Genomic DNA, 25050 nt, shown 5'->3' with positions numbered 1-25050 from the left:
TCAAATTATCGATTTTCAACAAGGTCATCCTACTAAAATTCATCAATTCAATTCTCCTCTGATATTGTATAGCAGTCAGCAAAGCTAAGGCCAAATTGCCAAACAGTCAGAGTCTGTGATTACAGCAAATCGAAATGTACTTCACTGTGCAGTAACAAATTTGTTTAATGGAGGAAAAAGAGCGATTGCTAGGTAACTGATCTGCACTGAACTGAACCTTCTAATTTTTTTTTTTCTACATTTTCTTGTCTTTTTCTTTGTCCACCCAATCCCTCTCTTGTAGCCACAGGTAGACAGAGCCCATTAAAAGCTCATTTGAGCCGATACTCGTTAGTTCCATTATTAACTGAGACAAGCCTATACGCCTGCTGAGTGGGCCCTCGTCACAACACTCACTTCATCACAAACATGCAGGGAGGAAGAAGTGGATCAGAGAGACAGAGAAGGACATGCATGAGTCATTGAATGCCCTCGATGACTCAGAGAAATGGAGGGAGAAGACGGAGGAGGGGCCTGGACAGGTAGAGGAAATCCAACGGGAGGACGGGGACGTTTTAGTGAATCACTGGGAAAGAGTCATCACGAAGATGACAAACACAAATAGCTTATCAGTCCCATACACCTCAATAGATTTTATATATCACACATAATGCATAATGTAAAACGTCAAATCAAATGTCACTTTGTCAGCAAAAAAAAAAACAAACGAGAAAGAGCGAGGCCTCCTGGTTTGTTGCCTTAGAGGATGGTGTTTTAGATGCTGAAAGCTTTGTATTTGAGTAGAAATCCTGCAAAATCTGTTTAATCCATCAAAGCAAAAACTCATCATCTTTTGTCCTTTCAGATAGAGAAAACAATGGGCTATGTTTTATAGCAGTATTGTTGTGTGTGCAGGAATTAATCCATCTGCCTTCCCGGGGGCTGAATGTACCATTAAACCTGAGGAGAGCTCTATTCCCCTAGTGGAATGACCCCAAAGCCACCTGCATTTCTATTGATCTGAAAAACAAACCCAGCTGGTGTCGGTGGCTATGACATGTTCAGGGAAGAGAACATGAAATAAAGAGCAGGTGTGTATGTGTGTGTGTGTGTGTTTGTGTGTGTGTGGTGGGGGTTGTGTGAGACATTGCATGCTTTCTGTTTTTATAGTGTCAGGAGCCAGGCGTAATGGAAATACAACTTCAAGCTTCAAGGTCCACGCCTACCCAGACCCTATGTGAATGTGCAGGAAGATGGAAGAATATGTGCACAGAAGCTTCATGCTTTACATTACTGCACATTAGGTAGTTTGCCACATTTAGAAAATGAACATTAATCGAGTTATACCTGTGTAAGGCTGTGATCCTTTTGTGATAATTTGCCATACAACAGTAGCCAAACTGTGTAATTACAACTTCTGGGTCTGTCACGTGCAAACCGTCCCACCAAAAACTACATTGATCAATTGTACAAGCATTATAATGACCCATTAGTAGTATCCGGTGATGGATGTTGTCAAACAAAGTCAGGACTATAACCAAGACCAGTGCTCGTGGCCCGTGTGAAACTAAAACGTCAACAGTGATTCTTTTTAAAGCTAAACATCACAGACGTAAATCTGTGATGTAGTTACTTCACTGACTCATTTTAAGCCAATTCTTGATCTTTTTCTAAACCTAAAGTGGTTTTGTTGACTAAATTCAATTTAGTAAATTGAGTAGTAGAGTCATGTGTTAGAGTAAGAAAGCCACTACAGTCACGGTGCAGCCATTTCCCACCGTTAAGTAGATCATTTGGAGTAATTGGAAATCGATATAGGCTGTCGCTTCACATGTTGGGCATGTGATGCCATTGGGCACAAAATATTTTTTCCCATAGACTTACACTGTGAAAGAGATGTCTGCAAATCAGCAGGTGCATCAACTTCCCAATACAAACACTTAAATAGCCGTGATTTTATCATGATGTCCTAAAACTTGTAAAATTCACTTCTGTTTATATGATTGAGCCTGAGACCGACGGGTTGGGAAGTGTGGTTAAAGAAGCGGAAAAATCTAAGTACTTTTATACACGGAAGTCAAACCTTTTTTGACTTCATGCACCACTGAGCAAATGTGATAGGAATGAACAGGGGTCCCCGCCGCCAACACTGTATGCAGTTCTCTTCATGCATCCACAACTTTAATGCACACAAATACTTCAAGGGCACGACAGGCATCTAGTCTCTCCGTGAGGCGTTTTACATTTGAAAGATGAGATAAGAACACATGGCCAAACAGAACAAGCTGCTGTTTCTTTGCAGATACACAATTTTGTCTTTGGTTAGGCGTAATCTGTCACTTCCTATATTTATTTTCTCAGCCAACACACAAAGTTTTGACTTGGTTGAAAAAAATGAGGGAGAGAAAAAGAAAAGAAAGAAAAAGCGACCGAGGTAGAGATGGAGCCTAATAGAGACACAGATTGAATGTTATGATATGCTATTTCACCGTGGTTATTTTGTCAATAAAGAAGCTGTCAGGTAGCAAGAACACTCAGATTTTATGTATGGTACTATAGACTTCTGTGATATCATTGTCCACCCACAGTGACACAATCTGCTCCACTCTGGTTGAACTTTCTACAGAGCGTGCTGACTCTGGAAGATAATACATTTTCACCTACTTGAATAGTGATGAGAACAACCCGAGCATTGTGCTTTTCGAATACTTTTTATACAACCCGTGTTTCCCTGGGAGATTTTGTATGCAGAGTAAAACATCTCTTTCAGTCAGCAGCTGCTTTTCATCTTGAAACTCAGAAAACTTACAGAAAACCATGAGCGCCCTAATAGTCTGCTCATCTTCGGCATCTGCTTTGACAGATCTGTCGGGGTGTGAATTGTCTGTTTTGATTTTACCTGAGTTCCCTTTCTATTAAAAGATGCCTCTGGAGCTCTTGAATATGAGCATCGAAAATGATGGGAGTACAGGCTACCTTGGTAAGGCTCCTCTACTCTCTGTGGCTGATAGTCTTCAGTCACTGATGTGGAACAATGCATTTAACTCTGCAGGTATTTCTCTACACCTTGCCTGGCCTGGAATACCATCACGAATGTTAATATCTGCTACCTCAGACAGAATGGAAGCCATCTCAGTGACTTCTGTGAACTGCACAGTGTCCCTCAGGGCTTTTGGTCTGGTAAGAACACCAGCAGCAGTGGTGTATAGCTCTCAGGGTCTAGGTCTATTCTTTAAGAGGGAATTTGAAGTGACTCTTGCTCTGGGACACCGCACTGGCTGACCCTATGCTCTGACCTCTGTGAAGAAATGTGATTGTACAAAAAAAGGGATATGCAAAAACGATAAAAACTAGCATACTAATGAGTAAATTCTCTTCTTTTTTAAATAATAGAATGCTTCCTTACAGTGGATCGCTGCAGTGGTTCAATCAAACATGATGGATGCCTCCCACATTTCTTCTTGGACTTTTTAAACAGATGATGCAAAAGCACAGGACAGAGCAACCTGGGGTCATTTAAGTGATTTTATTCCTTGACTGAGGCAAAATAAATATGATTATTATTATATTGACTGAGTAGTTTAACTATCTGTAAAACAAATTGCCCTTATTTGAGCTAGAGGAACTTTCCTTGTCATTGTGAAAAGCAGTCGCTTGCTGTCAAGCTGCGATTAATGTCTTGGCAGATCTGTTGGGTCCTTAAACTCAATAATCTTGCAAATTAAGCTTCCTCTTACAATGTGATGCTCGTGCCAGCTTACTATCACTCCTCCTTGCAGCTGTCTTCCCCTCTTGTGTGTTTCACTTCTTTGTGTTCACTGTTTCTCTATTTATAATGCAATCTCTGACTTCTGCATCTCAATCCTCTGCCTGTCATTTTCCACCTGTTCTTTCTGCTGACCCCTCCACATGTCCTTTCTGCCCCGTACTTCAGGTGCTCTTGCTTGGACCCCATCCATCTTTAAACTTATCCTTAATTTGATCTTAACTAGACACTGAAGTTTCAGTACAGCATGTTGTACGGTTATTGGGCCAGGGGTGTAAATCCAGGGGGCAGAGGTCTCTTATCTACTTTCTACCCTCATACTTCAAGACCCCTTTTCTGTGAGCACACCCACTTTCAAATTTGGCCTTCATTTTTCAACTTCACAACTGTAATGTTTCGTGACTGCATCTTGCACGGTTGAGACACTATTGTGGTGTTAAAATCTGACTACAGACATACAGATATAATGGCATAGCAAACCAATTAGTTCCCCAAGACGCACGCATGCACGCACGCACGCACGCACGCACGCTCACTCACTCACTCACTCACTCACTCACTCACTCACTCACTCACTCACACACACTGATCTGACCGATTTTGTGTTACCAGCTGCATATCTCCACTTCTCAGTGATTATAGAACAGTGCTGCATGAGCCATATGCTCTACATCTTCTCTGTCTTGAGCCTCTCAGGCAGAACTTCCTTTCCGGTCGGTACAAATCCAGAATCCTTCCCTAGGATTGCCAGTGTCTAACCCCAGCCATGGCCCTAATCCTATAACCTTAAACCGTTTTTGCAGAGGGCTGTTTGGTGGAGTTTGCCTGTGGCTGCTCTGTAACGAAGCAGCCTAAAAAGGAGATGCTGCCTGAGAGGCTCAACTAAGTATGAAGGGGGGGGGGGGGGGGGGGGGGATGATTGAAGGCACGAGAGAAGACAAGAGAAAGAAGACATTTGAACTGCATTTTTTTCAGTTGTTGCTTTTCACTCACATTTAAAGAGGTTTAATATGTCAAATGGAAAAAAATAAACTTAACAGTTAAAAGCCATTTTATAATGTAAAGGTTCAATTTGACACACTCCTGTGACTGAAATGAATATCGGTGAATGCACCAGTGGTTTGACTTTTCTGTGGACGCCTGTGTTTTTATGTTGTTCTACTGTATATTTGCCTGTGTGATTTAGTTGTGTGTTATACGTTGTATCCCTCTATGCAACAATGCAGTAAATCAGTTCAGCCATGTTGCAAAAGAAAGCTTTGCCAACAGTTACTGACAGGCAAACAGAAATCAATGTCTTGGGGCAAACATTGGGATGCATTTTGAACTTTTTTTCTCATCTAGCTTTCACTGTGTGCAGATATACACACTTGTTCAAAGAAACAGAACACACCACACAAGTGTTGAAGTACTACACAACATATTCTGAATGCACACCAATGGAGCTTCAAGTGCTCTTCTATATTCAATTTGTAATGTCTATTTATTCTGGCTGCAATCTCAGGCTTTGATTATTAATACCAATGTACTAATGTAATACCAAACTCTGTGCACAAGTGTGGATTGTCCTTTTTCTGTGTGTGATTCAGTGCTTTACGGCTATAAAATGTTGGAATTTGTGACTATAGCCAGTGGGAACATGTGGTTATGTGTTCAGGTTACCGAGTTTGTGCGAGCAGCAGCTGGCCAGCCACCACATCAGCAGCCAACTCATCCCTTCATGGTTCCATTTTTTTTTTTTTTTGACAGCCAAATACAATAAACTATAGCACATAATAATGAGATGCAATCTCGGTTTCTAAGAGGCATGTAAATCAGAGTTGTCTTCCTTTTGCTTTCAGGAAGATAGAGTGATAGAAAAGATGATAATGAGGTGGTTTGGAGGAGCAACAACAAGTAAATCTTTTGAGTTGAGAGGGGGTTGGGAAGAAGCCAACTGTCTCCCTGCTTGGTGATGACTAAATGTCTCTCTCAGCAGGTTTTTCATCTCTCCTTGTCACTGTGGGTGTCTCATCTCATCCACTCTCCCTCTATCCCTCATTTGTCTTTGTCCCTCCTCCCTCACTTTTTCCCTTTCTCCATCTCAAAACCCCTTTTGAAATATAAAGCACCACATTTTCTCTGTTTGGTCTTTAGGTTGTGCCTGCCTGTTCACACGTCTCACTTTTTAAAATTGCTGGTTTGATATGGTGTGGAGGTAAAAATATATTTGACGAATAATTTGTAAAGCAAGATAAGTGTCTCAGAATAGTTTAGTGGGATAATATAGTTTTCATAGAAATGCATAAAATTGTCTTGCCAATGTGAATAAGTGCTCTCCCAAAAGTGACGAGCGATAAGTTACAGATGACAGAGTGCACAATTGAATGATGTTGATATACAATGATGCTTGAAAGTGCATTTTTCACTTTGATTTTTTCTATGCTGATGAGACCAGGCACCGAACAAATGCTGTCAGCAGAACCAAAGTAAACAGAGTCACAGTAAAAAAGGAGCTGTCTTGAGTATAACTGCCTTTTTTCAGGTTTCTACCAAGTAAACATACACACACACAATAACACCTTAGGTCTGTACTACAATGCAGCATTTGCAGTCAGCAGGGTAACTTTAGGTTTAACCATGGGTATTCTGTATCTATGACGGAGGCTCACTTCTTACCAGCGTACATCCCCATCACTGCTCTGTAGTAGGTTGTGTTCGAGATTACAGATCAATGTGAATAAAAGCACTGTCTACTGACCAACATGTGAGACATACTCCAGATTCTCGTTGAAGGCATTGACTTATTGTGAGCTTACCACCACAGTCTGTGTCCATGTCAAAGCCATTTAATTTCATTGTAATTTTGTTTAAAGATATCATCCTCCAACAGACACTGATTGAAGAAATAAAGATTTGACTTGTTGTACTTAGGATTTACATATGATACTGAAGAAAGTGAGCCTTCTTAGTGCTCTGACTTTTGTTTTTATATTTATTTTTATTTTGCTTTCAAGTCTGTCCAAAGGATATGGTTAAAATTGGCATACAAGCCTTCACTAGCATAATCACTAGTGTTACTGCAAATAAATAATCATATTGATTAATGGCAAACCCAAATGCATTTCAGCTGACAACTTGTTCGGTTTTGCCCACAGCAAATTCCATTATTTATCTGTGAGTGCTGGAGTATTGTTTCTTTTATAATATCACTGCCTTGCACCAGATACACTGTTGAGTCAGTGGGGTTTTTTTTGCCAGCTGACCTGCATTCGGCAGCTGAATTCTGTGTTGCTTTTAGCCTGGATGATGTGTTTAAGTATTTTTCTAATATCATGATTAGCACTTCATTTGTAAAATGTGCCACTCTGCTGCCAGTAGACTTATTAATTGTTTGTTCCTGGCCAATGCTGAAAAGACTGCCCATTTTATGTGAATGCTCTAATGACTAGATTGAGATCCCCTTGTTTGACTTATCGCATTGATAACGACTGTTGTGTCACTGGTTAGCATTACTGCAGTTGGTGGAGTCAGTGAAGCCAAAAATGATACCCTGGATATGTTGAATTGCTTGCCACATAGATACAGTATATAACAGGACTGGGTGATAATTGGATATGACCATTTATTGTCTTTTAATAGAATCGTACTGTGATGAAATCATCTATCAAGATATCATGATACACAATAAGGTTAAGTCATCGAATTTGCTAATAACAAACACATACCAACTCAAATTTTCCAGAAAAGCTGATGATCTGTGAAATATTTAGAGTTTATATTGTATATTTAGTTGTTCATAAAATGAGAACATACAAATTTTTCAATTTGTTAAGCATTACATTCATACAGGAGTATCTAAAAATAGACTTTGCCATGTGGTTATTTCAAATTGTCTATTTATTTATTGAATTACCAGAAAACATCCTATATCATGATATATAGGGAATGTATCACCAGTTGGATGCTGTTCGCTGGTATTAGCCCTATCCGGATGGATCTGGTCTGTCGCAGTTGCTATAACTGGGTGACCACTGTTGTTAACACAAATTTGCATGTTGTTTCAAAACAGCATGCAAGTTATCTTTGTCCTGCGTTTCACCGGTCTTAGTCACTGTCTATGAGTCCCTCTTTAATTGCCACCCCTCATCACTGCCTTCCTTCCCCTGCTTCGTCTTCCATATGACTATTAAATTGATTGACCAATTAGTCTGTTTGTAGAATTAGTTGCTTCAGTGTTTTTGATCAATTTCATTTGATCAATGGTAAATAAATGCGGTGAACCACGCCACTGCTTTGACTGACGGGCAGACTAATTCTCAGTGTCGTCTAATAAGAAAGTTACGTATCATGAAGCTCATGGCTGTGGTCAAGCCTACGTGTATCTGATTTCAGTTTTTGAATCCTGTTTTGTATTTGCTCCAGTTGAACAGTCTGAGCACAACTTGTATACCTACACTGAATCTGTAAATCTTTGTCCACTTTATTCTTGATATTATCTCCAATTTACTGAATTGTTGAAAACATTTGTAGTAATATCTTTAATGCCATCCACTTTAACCGTTATTGCTGCTGCTGTATAATGGCCCAGTGTCCAAACGAGGATCATTAAGCTTTAATCAGTCCAAGAAATGTTATTTGCTTAAACCTGAAAAACAGAAAAATTTAGCAGCGGCACACCAAAGCTGTTCTGTGAGGTTGCTCCTATCTCTGTCTGTCTCTGGTTAGCATTCAAGCATTCTCGCTTCTGTACCAAATTAATTAAAGGGTAAGCACTCTGATGAACTGACTGTACCTCTTCTGTTCATGTCTGCAGTCAGCCTCTATTGAAATCAACCCACAGACAAAAGCATGGATAAACATGTTAATGAGACGGAGGGAGTTTGTGAGACAGAGGCATTTCCCAAAATGATTAAACTCCATTCACTTTGCTCCATTAGTCTCATCCATCCCTCTTTTCTTCCAGCGTTTCATCCGCAACTTCCCAAACAGCAATCTCTACTGACTCTGAATGAATGACAGAAACTACCCACCCCCATGGGGTCCATCAGCCCACAGCTCTACAGTAAGCAAAGCTATTTTGGGTCAGCCTGTACGACAACAACATCAAAAGTAATTTGTGGCACAAACACATACACACACACACACACACACACACACACACACACACACACACACACACACACACACACACACTTACTTTACCCACTTTACATTCATAATCCTCTGACAGGTATGACAGGTCGTTTCTGCTGGGTGTTAGTGAGCAAAAACTCAATGCAGTTACAGTAAGGCGTGACATGAACCTTAATGTGATGCAACAAAAGCTAATGTAATGTAACACAGCATCAAATAATACATAATAAAGCAAGACACAGTAGGAGGTAAGAAGAGAGAAGAGAGGAGGAGAGGGGATGGATGGAGAGAGAAATACTGTAGTGCAGGGGGAGCAGAGTGGAGAACAGTCAGAAGCACATTTGAGACAGCCTGAGGGGACACAGCAGCCGGCCATATGCCCATTATGTTTTTTTTATGATTCACATATCTGTCTCTTAATATGTCTATATAACTAGGATACAGCATATGGCCACATGGGGACTTACTGGACCACAAGCAACCTGTTACACACTCACACACCCTGAGCAGCAGTAAAGCTGACAGCTTTGAAATTACAGCTCAGCCAGCTGCTGTGAAGAAGGCTTGGAGAAATACATAACAATAAATGCAGGTCCCTTGTGGTGCATGCAAACACTTGCTTACTCTCTGAGTAACCCTCACACAGACTGTACATCAGATGCCATATCCCCACTATTAAAAACACAGCCTTTTTTTAAGAATGGGCTTTTGAAAATAAGATTTTGCTGAAGACATTATTAACACAGCAAAATCTTACTTTAGACCACGTCGTTCTAACATTCGTAGCCAAATCCTGCTCGGATACATGGTCATATCTCTGTCGTCTAAAGCTCTCTTATAGGCCAGATGTAGAAATCCACGTTCAGTATCATTATGACTGGGCCCAAAGTGACCTGTCACTAATGCAGATTGGTTGAGAACGCGGGAACAACCGAGATCACTCAACACTGATTAAATCCTGACGATAATAACTGTACAGTACATCACTCATCCATATTCATCAAGCACTGACATGCATCTGTTAAGCACTCACAGCAGGGGAAATATAGACACGGGTGTGAACAATGTCAACAGTACTGTATAATGTGCCGCAGTAGAGCACAACCAATTTAAGTAATGGAATTGCTGCTGTTTATATGGATTGATATGAATTATATATGTTGAAAAAAGCTTTATGGCTAGCGATGACACAGGCAGCTTTTCTGATTTTCTGTATTACGGGTTATTATGACATCAAGTTTTACAGAAACATAGCTGTAACAATTCATCTTACAAGAGCATTACACTGAAATGAATGGATCTGCTAATCTGTTTAAATGTCCTACAAGACCTTCAATGTGACTGCCGTTTTTTTTTCCAGCTGTACAGTTGAGGAGGGGAAATGGCAGCCTGGCTGAGGAAAAAGTAGCAGGTTCAGTGTTTACTCTAGGATTTTTTTTCAGCTGCGGGGAAGAGACTTAAGGCTCATGTATTCCTTCCATTTCCAATAAAGTTTTGAAAAATAAATAAATAAATTTGAAACATTGCAACGATGGAGGAGATTCTGATCTGCGATAACGATTCTGCGTCGAATGAGAAAGAGGCATAATGGCAGGCAGCATTCCGCAAGCTTGCAGGATACGTGCAGAAATACGGACGAAATGTACGCAGAGTACGGACAGAAGGTTCCGTCCATATCCGTATGCATATCTAACATGGAGCATAAATGAGCCTTTAGGGTTAACAAAAGTTTGATCAAACCAACTTCCCGCCAGATCGCAAACTTGAATTTGCTATTCACAAATGTAAATAAGACGGGGCCTTCTTTTTGGTTTCCAAGGGACATTTTCAAAAGTGCACCGTAAAATGTTTCTGGACACAATTGGATAAACCCACAACCAATGAGAGTCATGAAACATGACCTGCAACCAAGCACAGCAACAGCAATGACTGCTCAGTGGAAAACAATGATGGCTTGGTCACAAACTTTCTTAAATTACATCTAAACCGCACACTAAGATGTGTCTCTGGAAACATTTTATGAGCCATATAGGCAATACGGTAACAGAATATTGACTCATATTTGATCAGCGCTGCCTAGTTTGACAGTTTGATCTTGTTTCGTTTCAGTTTTGTGAGCATGGTTAACTGCGCTGAAAGGACCTGCAGACTGGACGGTGATGCTATTAGTCATTGTCTTAAACCTGTCGCCCATAAACGGTTGTCATTGGTCCACCCGGGGCCAGGTCGGCTGGAAATCTGACTGTATCGGAGAGTGGTCAGACTTATCTGCCAGGACAAATGAAACATGAGTTTGGCGCCTGGTTTCCAAGCTAAATAGAGCTGCTGACTGCTCTCCTCCCGGCGAAGAAGTCACCTCCTGGCAGGGGTTAAGGCAGGGGGACCACAGGGTCTTGTCTCATTTTTGGCCTGATAAACACCACATTTATCAAATCCCGTGCCCCATATACAGTTCAGGGTTTATAGCAAGAAATGATTTCTGAGCCGTAAGAGTTTTCCAGGAGAAAATGTGTACAACGTATTAAATCAAGTAAATCAGGCATGGTGCCAGAGAACTTTAAGCCCTGCTGATATAGCTAATTTCCAAGCTACTGTAGCTGTCATGTTTTGCGGTATATTAATTTGATTTTCATGACTTGGCAGGTAATTGACGTCCTGTTACTGTTCCAGTTGCTCATCTTTAAAGTGAAGAGTGCATGGACGACCTTCCTTTGAGTTCAGTGGAGCAGACAGCGCCACAGGGTCGTGTAATTGAGACTTCATGACATTTCATACAATTCTGAATGTATATAATGGAAACACTGGGGTTAGTGGATTGAATCAGGGACTTTGGCCAGCTTTGGGAAATGAGTGGGCAGACAAAATGACAGAATCATCCTTCTGTCAGTCTGCTCTTTGGCCTCTGTGATCTCTTGTTCTTTTATCAGTGTTGATGCTCTCAATCTGTCACAGCGATTGCCTAACGGCATTATAATTTGCCTAAATTGAGCCATAATGCTCCTCGTAAATTTAATTTTGTCTCAAAACCAGATTAACCCATATGACAGGATGCACGTGTATCTGTGCATGTGTGCCAGTGAGTGTATGTGTGCACCGTGTGTGCGAGTGTGTGTGTGTGTGTGTGTGTGTGTGTGTGTGTGTGTGTGTGTGTGTGTGTGTGTGTGTGTGTGTGTGTGTGTGTGTGTGTGTGTGTGTGTGTGTGTGTGTGTGTGTGTTTGCCTGGGTGCACAGTTTATGCTTGCCAAGGCTCTTAATCCCAGAGGCGTATTTTTGAGTAAGAGAGGAAAAAATCCAATCCCTACAAACACCAGTCATGAGAAAGCCAAGCACATGGACAGGCAAAATCAGCAAGTTGGATGCACACACACGCACACAGCAACTGCTTTCCTACTGAATACATATATACATAGATGTACAGTAGCTCAGGACTTATCGTTTTCTGGGTTTTGACAAAATATGCCCATATCTTTTCAGAAAAGGAGCTGGCTCAATTAAACCAATTTTCATCCAAATTGTAATCCCTACACACCCATCCCCAAAAACGGTTTTGTTTTCTGCTGTAAAGATGCTCACCAATGTCCTTATGCAATCTTCCAGCAACAGCAGTGAGGAAAAAACTGTTGAGCAAATTTGCTGCTCATTATGCCCTTCACACTTGAAAAATGATAAAAAATAACAAGGGAACACTTACTATACATAGTGGTTGCATTGAAGTGGGTACTTTTATAATCGAATTGACACGCAGATGTTTCGTATTATTGATTTCATAATTTGTTTTTTTCCACACCTATAATAAAGAACAATGAAGTCACAGATTTTTTTTACATTTTTTTAATGACATGCACGCACGCACGCACGCACGCACGCACGCACGCACGCACGCACGCACGCACGCACGCACACACGCACACACACACACACACACACACAGACACACACACACACACACACACACACACCCACACAGCCCATTATCAAACCGCTCCAACACTGTCAGTGGCTTGACATTTTTCCGCGGAGAGCAAGCTTGGCCTGCTCAGACAGACAGTCAGACAGACAGGTGAGGTTATTAAATATGTATCGCAGAGCAGTGATAGGACACCGGGGGCCATTTGCCATTATAAATATATAATCTAGCTCTGCTGCATATTTCAATCTACTGTTCGAATGGCACCCTAGCATACAAGCTCTCTGATTAGCATCCCAATGCTAAAATGCATCTCAATTAGACGGAGTGTCAGCCCTCATTTGGTGAGGCGGGGATCGAGATGGAATGGACCAATGTATGAAAGAACGAATGGATAAATAAGCACTGTGCCAGAGGATGGGGAGGAGAAGCGAGGGGCAGGTTTGCTGATAGGTTGCGTGTGAGCAGACCTTAAACTTTAATCTCTTCTGGGCTGTTAAGTAGCAAAACAAGGTTCTCTCTTTCACTCACAACTCTTATTTTTTTCCACTCTCCTCATCTCGTCCACTATTTTGTTTTCCCTTAGCACCACCATCCACCTGTTTGCTCCTCCCTTACTCCTCAAATCCCCTGTTCCTTCTTTTTCTAACCTTTTTTATCTCTTCCCCACTCCTCCGTCATCCATCTTTCCCACCCCTGTACTTACTCCTCTGCCCCTTTACCAATCAACATGTTGCCTTCTTTCCTCTCTTCCCAGTAGGGTTGGGCGATTAGACAAATACAGCATATTGTGTTTTGTATCAGTGATTGACTGGGTACATCTCTTGATTGTTGTTTTTCCTGGGGTGCGTTTTGTAATTTTATTTTGCTTCTTTAGTCCACCTCTGAAGAACAGGTGAAAGCCACTGCTCAGCAAGTAACAGCAAAGCAGACAGTGGCCCATTGGAAAATGTCAATGTATCACCCAAACTTACTTCCCAGTTTCAATTCCTTTATTTTCCCAAGATTCTTCCCTTCTCCTCTTCTTGTCTCCTTGTACTATCTCCTTGCCCTTTTCCTCTACCTCTGCCACACATCATTTTTGCATGTAAAGTATTTTTTGTCCAAAATACTTCAGTATAAAAATGACTCTTGGCATGACTTCAAAACATTCTCCAGCTTTGACTTAAGCTGAAAGTAATCTAATTTACGAATCCTTGCTGCCAAAATGCTTTCAGGAAAGTCATCCGCTTTACAAACATCGACTGATAATTCAGAGAACTTAGTTTGCCAAAATGATTTGATATGTTCCATTTTTTTGGCATGACGCCCTACATTCCTTCGCTTGGTTTCTCTTTATCCTGCTCTTTCTTTTCCATCTGTGGTCCCCATTGCTCCATATCCTGTTAATTTCATTGTGTTCTACCCCTCTCTCCTTCCTTTTCTGGTGACAGAGTGTGACTCTGAGCGTGTTGACAGCTAGCCAGAGGGCCGAGCCTGTCACCACGGCCCCTGGGGAATCAATCATCCGAGCAAGGATCAATATCAAAGGACCGGATCCTGGGCCGGCCACTGACTTGGCTGGCAGCGGCTGACTGATGAACGGACCCACTGCTACACTGGGCAAAAACAATCTTCATTTTTAAAAATATTTAGTATGCACCACCGTGCAAAGACTGAAACGCACAAATATACTCACACCCAGATAAAGTGATACCACTCTGAAACAAATGCTGTACATACAAACTTTTTCGCTGTATGTGTGCATGAATGCATTCTCATACACAACCTCCAATGTCTGTGATGTGACGGAATCTGTCTGGCAGGGCCCGGCATGTGGTCCCACTGATTTCTGTCAGAATCTAAATTTGGTCTGGCACAAACACTCACAGCCTACTTCCAATTCTTCAGTTTGCACTGCAGAGGCCCAATTATGGGCCCCCTTATTGACAACATTAGCACACTCTATCCATCACCATGTGGTCCTCTGCAGGAGCAACCACCACTTACCAGCCCACTACAAGCAAATTAGACAGACATAATAGGGCTGAGCAGAGATAGGGGGTGGACTGAGATTGGTTCAGAGTGTGTGATCATACGGACAAAATCATGTGTTCCTGGCAACTTCGACAAATTTAGTGGAAATAACTGAAATGTAAAGGAGACCTGGGGTCGAAAGTAACACATTAATGACAGTGAAACTGCAGTAGTCTAAAACAATTCCTGTCTTATCCACCTCAGGTGATATTACTTCTTCTCCTCTGGCAGACAGCAGGAATCACCTGTGACATTAATACGAATAACTCTATATTCACTACCAACACCTAACGAGGCGTGAAAGGTGTACTCATTTTCTGCTTGCGGTAAGATTCACGGGCAGTGTCCGTCTGGACAAAATGTCAACACTACAAGGACAAAAGAAAAGAATATATCAAATACTGCCAGTGACTACAAATATATGTTGAGGTTGATTTTTATTTTAGCCTCCTGTCTGTTTGATCTCAGCAAGATGACTTGAAATGACCTTTACCAGTACGATTAATCTGTGCCACTTCTGCTGATTGTAATAAGATGGTAACTGACTGGGGCCTATTCTACTGATTGTAATGTCAGCGGGGGTAAACATAGCAGCATTGAAATTGTTTGTTACAGCATCGATATCAAATATCCATACTGTTGTCTTTCTTTATCTCAAAAGAAAATAGCCCCTGAGAAAAAGATTGCTTGGCAAAGTGAACACAAATATCCGTGTCGTCTTTATCTGAATGCAAGATGGGGCAGCAGATGACTTACCAAAAAAAAAATGGATTATAGCGTCAATAGGATTCATATAAAACAATGGATCTCTGGGTTTAGCTCTACTATTTTATAATACATTTGTAATTCAACAAAAAAGAGAATGCATCTCAGTGCATGAACTCTATGCTTCTCTCAACTGCTGTTGTGTGCACTCAAACGACATGTGCCTCGTTTATTCCATCTATCAGACGCGACGGCTGAAAGAAAGAGGAGCGTCATCTAGAGTTACACAATTTCACAGCTGTGAAAAAAAAATGTACGGTATGTACAGTAGGAAGGTTAGTTAAAAAGTTCTACATAAATAAATTAAGCCAATTTCTTTTGCAAATCATAAATTAGTCATGAAAATGGATTCAAATTTAGCCTATTGATGCATTCACCTCATGAATCACATCCCATTGCTCTCCCCTACATGAAAATACATAAGCCACTTTTGATAATAAAAAAAGTATCTGTATCAGCAATTCTTGCCCATTACTTCTTATTGGGTTGAAATCAAACTTTGCAGTATCGCCTACCCATCATCTTCCGCTATCTATTTTGCAAAGACACCATCGGGTCAAATTGTTTCTATATAAATGAAATTGACTTGACTTGAATGTGTGTGTATACGTTGCAGTGAAGTAAATACAGCATCATTGCATAAACACCAGTGTGTCCTTTCATCATGTGGCTGATGCTTTTATCCAGAGTGCTTTACTGGATTGCCCTACAGGGAATAGAGCATTACCCTTGCAGCATTAGCAGCACCACACTTTTATCCACTGTGCTGTATCAAGATAAAACCTTTGAAGCATTGGACACCGTTACTGGTCATAAGTACAGTGGGTACAGCCTGCCAAGTCCTGTTTCTGGGCTGGAATTACTCAGTATATAATAGACCTTTTAATGTGATCTCAACCTTTAAGTGAAGCCACTAATGCTTTGTGGGATTTAACACAGAATTAATTTTGCATTTGTTTGGTACTGTGCACATCTGTGACTGGTTCTTCACACAACCGTTAACCCTACTAGTGGCTAGCAGCTCAGTGCTGAGGCCTGTAACAGGAAAAAATTACACACCTTGTTTCTGGAAGAGTTGGCTGCTGACGATTTCAGTCATGGAGGCTACCTTCTGTTTCTGGAGTTTCTCAGGCGGAATACAGGAATAAAAGTCATGCAGCAATTCACTGCAGAGAGAAAGCAACGCGTGGTGGAATAAATAATCAGCGAGATCATTTTACGGGAAGACCAACAGATTTGTTTTCTTCAAAATGAGCACAATAAATATTCAGGAATAATTTCCCACAGATAATTGTATGTGTTTTGAATTTTAACAAAAAGACCTCCTCACTCTCTGATTATTCCCACCATGTGCACCTTACTGTAGTAAGTCAAACTGTAAAAATCTCTCCTCGACATGAGCCAAACTGCGTATGCTGCAGGAAAACAAATGAGCCAAAGCCTAAACACACTTTCATGAAGGCACAGGTTTGAGTCATCCTCAAGCCCAAATTCAAATTTTAGAATAATTAAAACAGGCTGGTTGCAAGCCCTGATGTCACTTAAAAAGATTGAATGCTCAGAGCTGGGGAATTCTCTGTGCCCATTGTCTGTCTCTCACTTTGTCTCTATCTCCTTAAATAATGCCACATAGGTTACAGAAGCCCTATTCAGTATAGTATTAAACAAAATGAAATGCATAACCTCCTCCACTCCCAAAAAGATTTGTATGACTTCTGATGTGCATAAACTGGCACGAGGACACACTGTGGCACAGAGGCTCAGTGCAGACTTATCAGGTCAGTTTATCATCTGAGCAGAATTTAATTAAACCCCAGAATGTCAGCTTATTCCCACGTAGACATGCAAAGGCCACCTAGCGCAAACAAAACACAGGCATGGATGAAAATGTCTGTACTTGTACCACTCGGCGGAACGCATTACGGTGAGTGAGTTTACAAGGTGCACGAATGTGACTAACTATACAGAACTTGAAACAAAGCTTTGATGTCCACTTCATGCGCAGTGATTGTAATTCTCCCAGCTTACTTTTTTGGAAACTCTGCCTGAGGCAATGCAGATTGGGATCAATGGGGACCTTACTTTCAAGTTTAGATGGCTTGGTATATTTGAGAGAGTGCAGAAGACAATAGGAGTGAGTGAATGATTGTGGAAGAATCTGAATATCAGAAACGAGAATATGTGCACTGGTTTTTAAAATCTCTGCCCCTAATCCCCTTTTCTACTTGTGTCTGTGTGGCAGGTGTTAAAGGTAGCACCTCTGTGACACTGTGTTGACATCTAGCGACTCCAGGGACTGGAGTTGGCAGATGTGGATAATCCACAAACACACAAAAGCCCACACAGGTCACAGAAAGGTGAAAAGAGAAATTATGAGGATGACAGTGTTTGAAATGAAACGTGGCCAGTCAGGAGAACACCTTCTTTCGGTAAAAGTAACAAGGTCATACCGAGACAGAGGATCTATGTTAGGTTGTGGAATTGCTTGAGTGAGTACAAATAAAGTGCCTGGAATTTCTACAATGAAAAAAAAACTTTCCAACTGGGGAATTCTATACACCGAGGTTGTTCCCTCAGCTAAACTGTACATCAGGGGCTTGATTCTGGGTCAAGGAGAGGTTAAACAAGCCATTCCGAGTCGTTTTGCTCTTCACGAAGGCTCTGAATAATACTGAGAGAAGAGGTTCAAATGGGTTTTGTTTGATGGTTTCGCTGAAATTGTCATTTCACTCGGGGGCACATGGAGGAGGTGCAAAGTGTCTTTGAGTGTGTTTCCTTGTGTATATGTCAGTTTGATGAGATTTTTATCCCCTGCTAAAGAAGGTACGGCTCAACCAGGATGGAACGTGTGGGGGACAGAAGGACGGGGGTCACTGAGCAAAGCCAAGGAGAACGCTTCAGCCCAACTGAAAGCTTCCATATATCCTTTGTCAGTGTCCCTGAATACGACCAAAATATAAGGTGCTAGTGTGTGTCTCAGTGTTTTTAAAGGCAAGCTCACCTGAGGAGTTTGGCATCAAACACCTTCTCCACATCATGTAGGACTGTTGGAAGGTACTTCAGAGCAGCAACCTGATGACACGCACACACACACCACAAGTAAACACTGTTAAAATACCGTCTTCAGATCCCGTGGAAGCTGCAAATGAACAGAAGGTGACTTTGCCATCAAACAGCCTCTGATGAGAATTGTGAGAAAATATCTGTGTTATGTTTCACATAGCCACCCGTGTGTCTGTCTAATCCTAATGTGGTTCTAGATGCCTAACCCTATTTGTGACCAGATTGTCTGTCTGCCTTGGTGAGAATAAGAGGAAGACATTGAGTAGAACAGTTATGTAGCTGGAGCATGATAAGAGAGTGAGGCAGGTAAATGTAAATGAAGAAGAAGAAGAAAAGGGTGAGGATAGAGAGAAGAGTGTAAAGAGGAGTGTTAGGCAGTGAAGTATGGACCACAGGGTGAACACGCATGATTACCCTGAGCAGCAGAGTGGTGGTGTAGTCTGTTCTCATCAGACTGTTGATGGACTCAAAAAGCCTCCTCAGCGACTCCTCAAACTCCGCCTGCTCCTTCCCCTCATAGAGCCTAGGAGGGCAGAAGGACATTTATGGAAATGCAACAGGAAAATAGAAAGACAGACGCATGAGACAATACGTGTCAAAAACAAGGACAGCTGAGCAGAAGCTCAAGTTGGATGTAAATGTGAAAGATCTTTTTTTTTTGCAAAAGAAATATAGAATGATTATTGAGTGTAAACATACAAATGAAAACACTCAAATGAACATGCATGGATGGACAACACAATCAGAGTTTAGTTTGCAGTATCTTTTGTACTTGTTTCCTTCCTTTGCACCTTGTTTTTATAATGTATCACCTGTCACTTCCATCACTTGAGTCAGGTGTGAGTTCATGGCATGATTTTGTATGTCTAGTCAATCCAATTGCATAGCCCAAAGGATCCTTATGCATTATAAGCTGATGCTAAAACGTGTTGTTTTCCTTTTAGTAAAGCTTATACTTTTGAAAGACCTGCCTCTAATAAACATGTCAGGTTATGAGCAGCAGTCTTTAGAGGGGAAGGCCAGCGAAAATGGACCCAATGGTCTTTTTCGGCATGAAAATCCATCAAATAAGTCATTGAGACAGTTTTTTCCGTTGATCAACCATGTACAGAGAATGGCCAGAGAGACACTAGCAGCCAGACATGGCTAAACTGAGTATTTCAGTCGACCATCCAAAACGGCGAGTAATATTGCTTAAAATAGCACCAAACCTCTGCAGCAGCATGATAACAGTCCCTACACATAAAACTAGGCACCACAATGTAGATAGCAAACCCGGAGTTTGTTAAAAAAATATCCTCCTTGAGGAACTCCAGTTCATTCAATAATCGACTTGTATGGACTACCTGTCAACATGGAATTACTGGTAAGGCACAGACTTTTAATAAACTCCAAGTATGCTAACTACGTTATTGGTGCTTCTTTTTATGTGTAGGGACCCTAATCATGCTACTGCAGAGGTTTGGTGCTATTTTGACCAATATTACTGGTTAAAAAATGCCATTTTTTGATGTGTTCAGCGCGCCACCCCAAGCAATCAGTGTAAGCCCTATCGGGTGTTAGCTTCTCCCCCAGATTTCTCCATACATGGTTGATCAATGAAAAAACTGTCTTATTTGATGTATTTTCATGCTGAAAAAGACCATGGGGTGCAATTTTGCTGGAGTTACACGCCAAAACGAATGACATTACTATTTTATTATGCATCGTTTTCTGAGAAAATGTAGTAGTAGGATGAAACATTATAATGATATATGATCATTTAGTATATAATAACACATCTTCACTTTAAAATCTACTTTTAATGTGTCTCCAGACTAAACGTATTATTTCTAGAAAACAACCAGTGACTCCACTAGGATGTAAATCATTCCACAGTTGTTTTTAAGTCCCAAATTGAGTCCAAGTTAGATAATGATAATGTTTTTGAAGTCATCTCCATTGAGTGAGCGCTGGCTTTCTCTGCGCTTCATCTGCACAGTTATCCACCGACAAGTGAAACTACACCTCGATTATTGTGTTTTTATGGAAATGGGGCGTCAACTGAATTGGCTGCCGTTCCTCACTTCTTCTTTCAATAATACTTCCAAAAATACATTTACGTTACGTAAAACTAAACATTGATAAGCACTGAGTGCAGGGACTATCAATCTAACAGTCCTCCCCTGACTTGACAAGAAAAAAAAATGGGTTATCTTTGTTGCTGCTATTCACATCACATACAAACACCCACACATTCCTCCACCATCCCTCCAGTAAAACTTCCTCCACCCCAAGCAAACTTCTCTCTCATCCGTCCTTTCCGCCCTTTTCCTTTCCCCGTCTCCTCACTAACTCTGTGCGATTCTGTGAGCTGTGCAGTTCTTAATTACAATAGAAGTTATGAGTGGAGGGAAGGATTAGCCTGTGGCACACAGCGAATTTAGCATAGCATGTTGGGGGGGGGGGGGGATTAGGCAGTAACACACAGAGGCATTATCACTGGGTTCTTTGCAGAGTACAGTTATGATTACAGACGCATTGTCCTGCTTAATCCACCGACCCTGCCTGTGCATTAATGTGTGTGTGTGTGTGTGTGTGTGTGTGTGTGTGTGTGTGTGTGTGTGTGTGTGTGTGTGTGTGTGTGTGTGTGTGTGTGTGTGTGTGTATGTGTGTGTGTGTGTGTGTGTGTGTGTGTGTGTGTGTGGAGAGATGATGGCAAGATGTGTTGGTGGCATAACACCAGACTGTACTTAATACAGTGTAGCATCTGTCTGCCTGTTGGGCAACACTTTAATCCAACGAAAAAGATGTATGTGTTACCAGAAATAACCAGAGGCTGTTGTTACAACTTCTCTAGACACGCGCACACACACACAGAGACACAGAGGCATTCAATACCCACACTTGAGCACAACAAATCAAATACAGCAAACTAATACTGGAAAAAGCTCAATCTGTCTGTCAGAAGAGGGGGGTCAACAAGGGGGAGGGAAATGAGTGAGGGACATAAAAGAAAAGTCGGAGGAAGTGGGAGAGTACAGAAGGTGGACTGCTCAACTGCCCGAGGAGGAGAACAACAAGGTAAATGTCACTTTGTTATGATATATACTTGCAGCCCGCCCCTAGACCAATCAGTAAAAATGTTCTATGCTGCAATAAAATAGTGAAACGGTTTCGTCCGGTTGGGTCAACTATGAACACATGCATCAATAAAGCAGCAAGCATCAATAAAGTATAAAAGCATCAATAAATAGAAATGACACTGCTCCTCTAAGACTGCTGTGAAACTTTGTAAAAATGCAAGAAGGGTGACACACAGTGACCTCGAGTGTTAAGAATGTATTCATGCAGACAACTGAACAAACATCGCAGAACCCCTTAGTCAAATCAGTAGAACTCATCATGTATTGTTTGGTCACTAAAGCTTGGGATTTCCGCAACAGAGTAAACAGATTCAAGATTAAATGAAAACGAAAGGGATTTCATAATAACATTCTCACCAATGAGAAAAGATCTTCATATTGGAAAGCAACATGTGACAGGCTGAAATAAATGTGTTTCCATAGGAAAAAAAGGTGTGGAATAAAATAAAAGAGGAGGAATGAAGGAAAGAGAGAAGGTGATATGTTAAGATGAGAGGGAAGGGATGAAAAGAAAGAGGAGGATGGGAGACAGACGAGAAATATAGAACAGAGCTCCGGGGAAGGAAAAAGAAACCGATAAGTCTAAAGAACTAGACTACAGGAGTGGTGTGAAAGCTTTAGGGCGTGAAGGACAGAAAGAAGGTGAAGGAAAGAGCAAAATCTGGTACAGAGTGGTCTTTCGATATTTTTGGATAAAACATCACACGTTCCTAATTGACTTTGCAAGAACACAAAGCTGTTTTGACAAGCTAATAAATCTTCAGTGCCGCCTATTTAACTATTAATGACTGCTCGTCTTGATGGTGATGAGGATGTAGCCTTAAAGATGCACCTACGGCGCCAACGGCTCCTTTGAATACATGATTCTCTGTTGGCATATCAAGGCTTTTTATAGGTGGAGAAATCTGATGCAAAAACTTTACATGCAGAGCAAGTTGAAGTTGTCGGATGCAGGTAGTTGGGAGGGGCACCAGATAGAGGAGAAGACTGAACACACACACACACACACACACACACACACACACACACACACACACACAAAGTGGGCTGTGCAAGTTCACACTTCAAGAGTAGCTCAAAGTTCACACAGATCTAAATGAACAAGCTGCTCAAGGACTGGTCGGACGTGTCAACTTGATGTTATTTTCAGTTTGTTTGAAAGATTCCCGTAGTGCCCGGGCACAGAGGCACACATAAACTTTCTATTCTTATGTGAACAAGCACTCAATTACACACAAAACTGGGTATAAGATATTAACGTCATCCATAGAGAAGGCACAGAGCATTTGTTGTGGATTATGTTTCTGATCTGTCACCATCAATTTCTTGTGCTGTAGTTATAAATGGTGTTTACACTTGGCGTAGGGTGCGACTCTCGGCTCAGCACAGTGGGTGTCATAAGTCTCTCCTGCAGAAACTTTGTCTGTTTGTTTTGTTGTCTGCCCATTCAGCAGCTCTGCCCTGTCATTAGCTCTAACTCGGACACTGCACTTCATCACCAATGCTTATTAGCAACTTTAGTGCTGCAATCAGCAGCCTTTTCTCACAGAGCTGTCAAAAACGATTACTTCCACAGTGCAATGTGACTGGGCTCTGTGTGTGTGCGCTCAAGAACCTCTATTTGCATCATTGTGGGTCCAAACGCAAATTAGTAGTCATTATCATAACGATCAATACACAGTCAGGTACACAAACACTCACTGGGAGTAGAGCATTCGTGAGCGGACGATGAACTTGAAGATGTACTCGAGGGCTTTGAGTGTGCGGAGGATGGGCTCACACTGTTCACCTCGACTCGACACGTCCAGATACCTCTTCAAAACCGACATCAGCTTTCTGGGAGAGAAAGATAAGAGGAAGAGAAGGGGGTGCAGAATCCGGACAGAAAGAAAAAATAAGGGGGAAAAAATCAAAATCATTCAGTCAGAATTGTTGATGTTCCACAGGTTGGTAAATTAATCACCAGCTCCATTTTTCACTTCCGTAGAGCGGAAAGACAGAGTGCAACAGAGTGAGAGTGATAGAACGACATAGAGAAAGAGAGAGGAAGACTAGCACCAAAATTGGAGGTGGAGAGTGGCAAAAAAGTATTTCACACCTCAGCAGATGTACCTTTCAACACAGCGCACAGGCATTTTTATTTGCCCTCAGACGCATGGTGCAAAAATCATTCTTCAACATATGTGTGCCCCACGGGCATCTTGAGACACACAAAAATAATGTCACAGTAGTTGGGGAGAGGTGTGGGCACAGAGTTCAGTCAAAAGTTTATGACCTAACAGAAGTTCTCTGCCCAGTCTCCCACTGCATCATCTCAATGGCATGCAATACTAGTACATTCATAACTCATAAATCTAGGCCTAAAAAGGGTTGGTACTTTTGGCTTTGTGATATGGGCTCTACAGTATTTCCAGGAAATGGCAACAGGGGATCACCCACTAACTGGTTTAAAACTACCTAATCCTCTTATACAATAAAAGTCCTCTTAAAAAATGAACTCTACTCTAACCTCACTGCTGTCAGGCAGACCTTGAAAATATCACAGACATTATACCACACAGTCTACCCTGGTTTTGTTTTGGCACATGGGTTAAAGGCAAGCATAGGAGGATTTATTCAACTTTAAGAGAAAGAGATAGGGAGTTTAAAATACAGTGAGAGGCAGTTAGAGAGTTTTTACATAACAGCCTCTGGGCTGACGGCGTTAAGCTGCAGTGACCCTCTTAAAGAGGGTGAACACCAACACACTGGCAGGGGAGTGATGGAGCGATGTTGGAGAGACAGATGTTTAGATGCAGTGAAGAACAGACAGTAAGAGAGAAAAAAGCAGTTAAGACAGGAGGAGAGTCTCGGGGATAATGGAGCAAAGGAGACTGAGAGGAGGAGAAGCATTCGGGGAAGGCAAGAAAAGATTCAAGGGGGGGAAAGAGAGCATGAAGAGTCAGAAATGATTCTAATTTCCTTACTGAAGCGTTGACAGTGCAAACAAATGTTGCCTCTAGTACCCAATGACTCAAGTGAGGTGAATTAATTGAGAATTAAGAAGCAGACAGAAGTGTTTGGTGTGTGTGCGCCTGAGTGCTTCAGCTGCTACTCCACAGAGAGCTAGGGTGAAAACTCTAATCCTGTTCAGTGCTCCAAGGCCAACCCACACCCTGACCTCCAAATGCGGCTGGATACGGTGCAGTATTCACTCGCTTAACATTAGATATTCAGGTGACACCACAATAAGTTTTTACACTTTTATACATTTGGCATGAAGTATGGCATACCTGACAGGATTATGTGTTTGGTTTCAAATCTGACAGCCCCAT

The 25050-nt window shown here is 41.5% G+C and overlaps 1 protein-coding gene across 1 annotated transcript in view; it reads right to left on the bottom strand.

The window, feature by feature from the left end:
• Positions 1-25050, bottom strand: part of dock2 (dedicator of cytokinesis 2) — a 110005-nt gene that overhangs the window by 64675 nt on the left and 20280 nt on the right. Inside the window, exons 21-24 of the mRNA XM_083915827.1 lie at positions 23438-23572; positions 19026-19134; positions 18550-18620; positions 16608-16714 (exon numbers count right to left, since the gene is read on the bottom strand). Of these exons, the coding sequence (XP_083771953.1) occupies positions 16608-16714; positions 18550-18620; positions 19026-19134; positions 23438-23572 (422 nt within the window). The remainder of the gene's footprint in view (positions 1-16607; positions 16715-18549; positions 18621-19025; positions 19135-23437; positions 23573-25050) is intronic.

Source organism: Echiichthys vipera, assembly GCF_963691815.1.
Source record: "Echiichthys vipera genome assembly, chromosome: 6".
Lineage (NCBI taxonomy): Eukaryota > Metazoa > Chordata > Actinopteri > Perciformes > Trachinidae > Echiichthys > Echiichthys vipera.
Note: the sequence above shows the minus strand (reverse complement) of the source record. Positions and strands in the feature narration are given on the sequence as shown.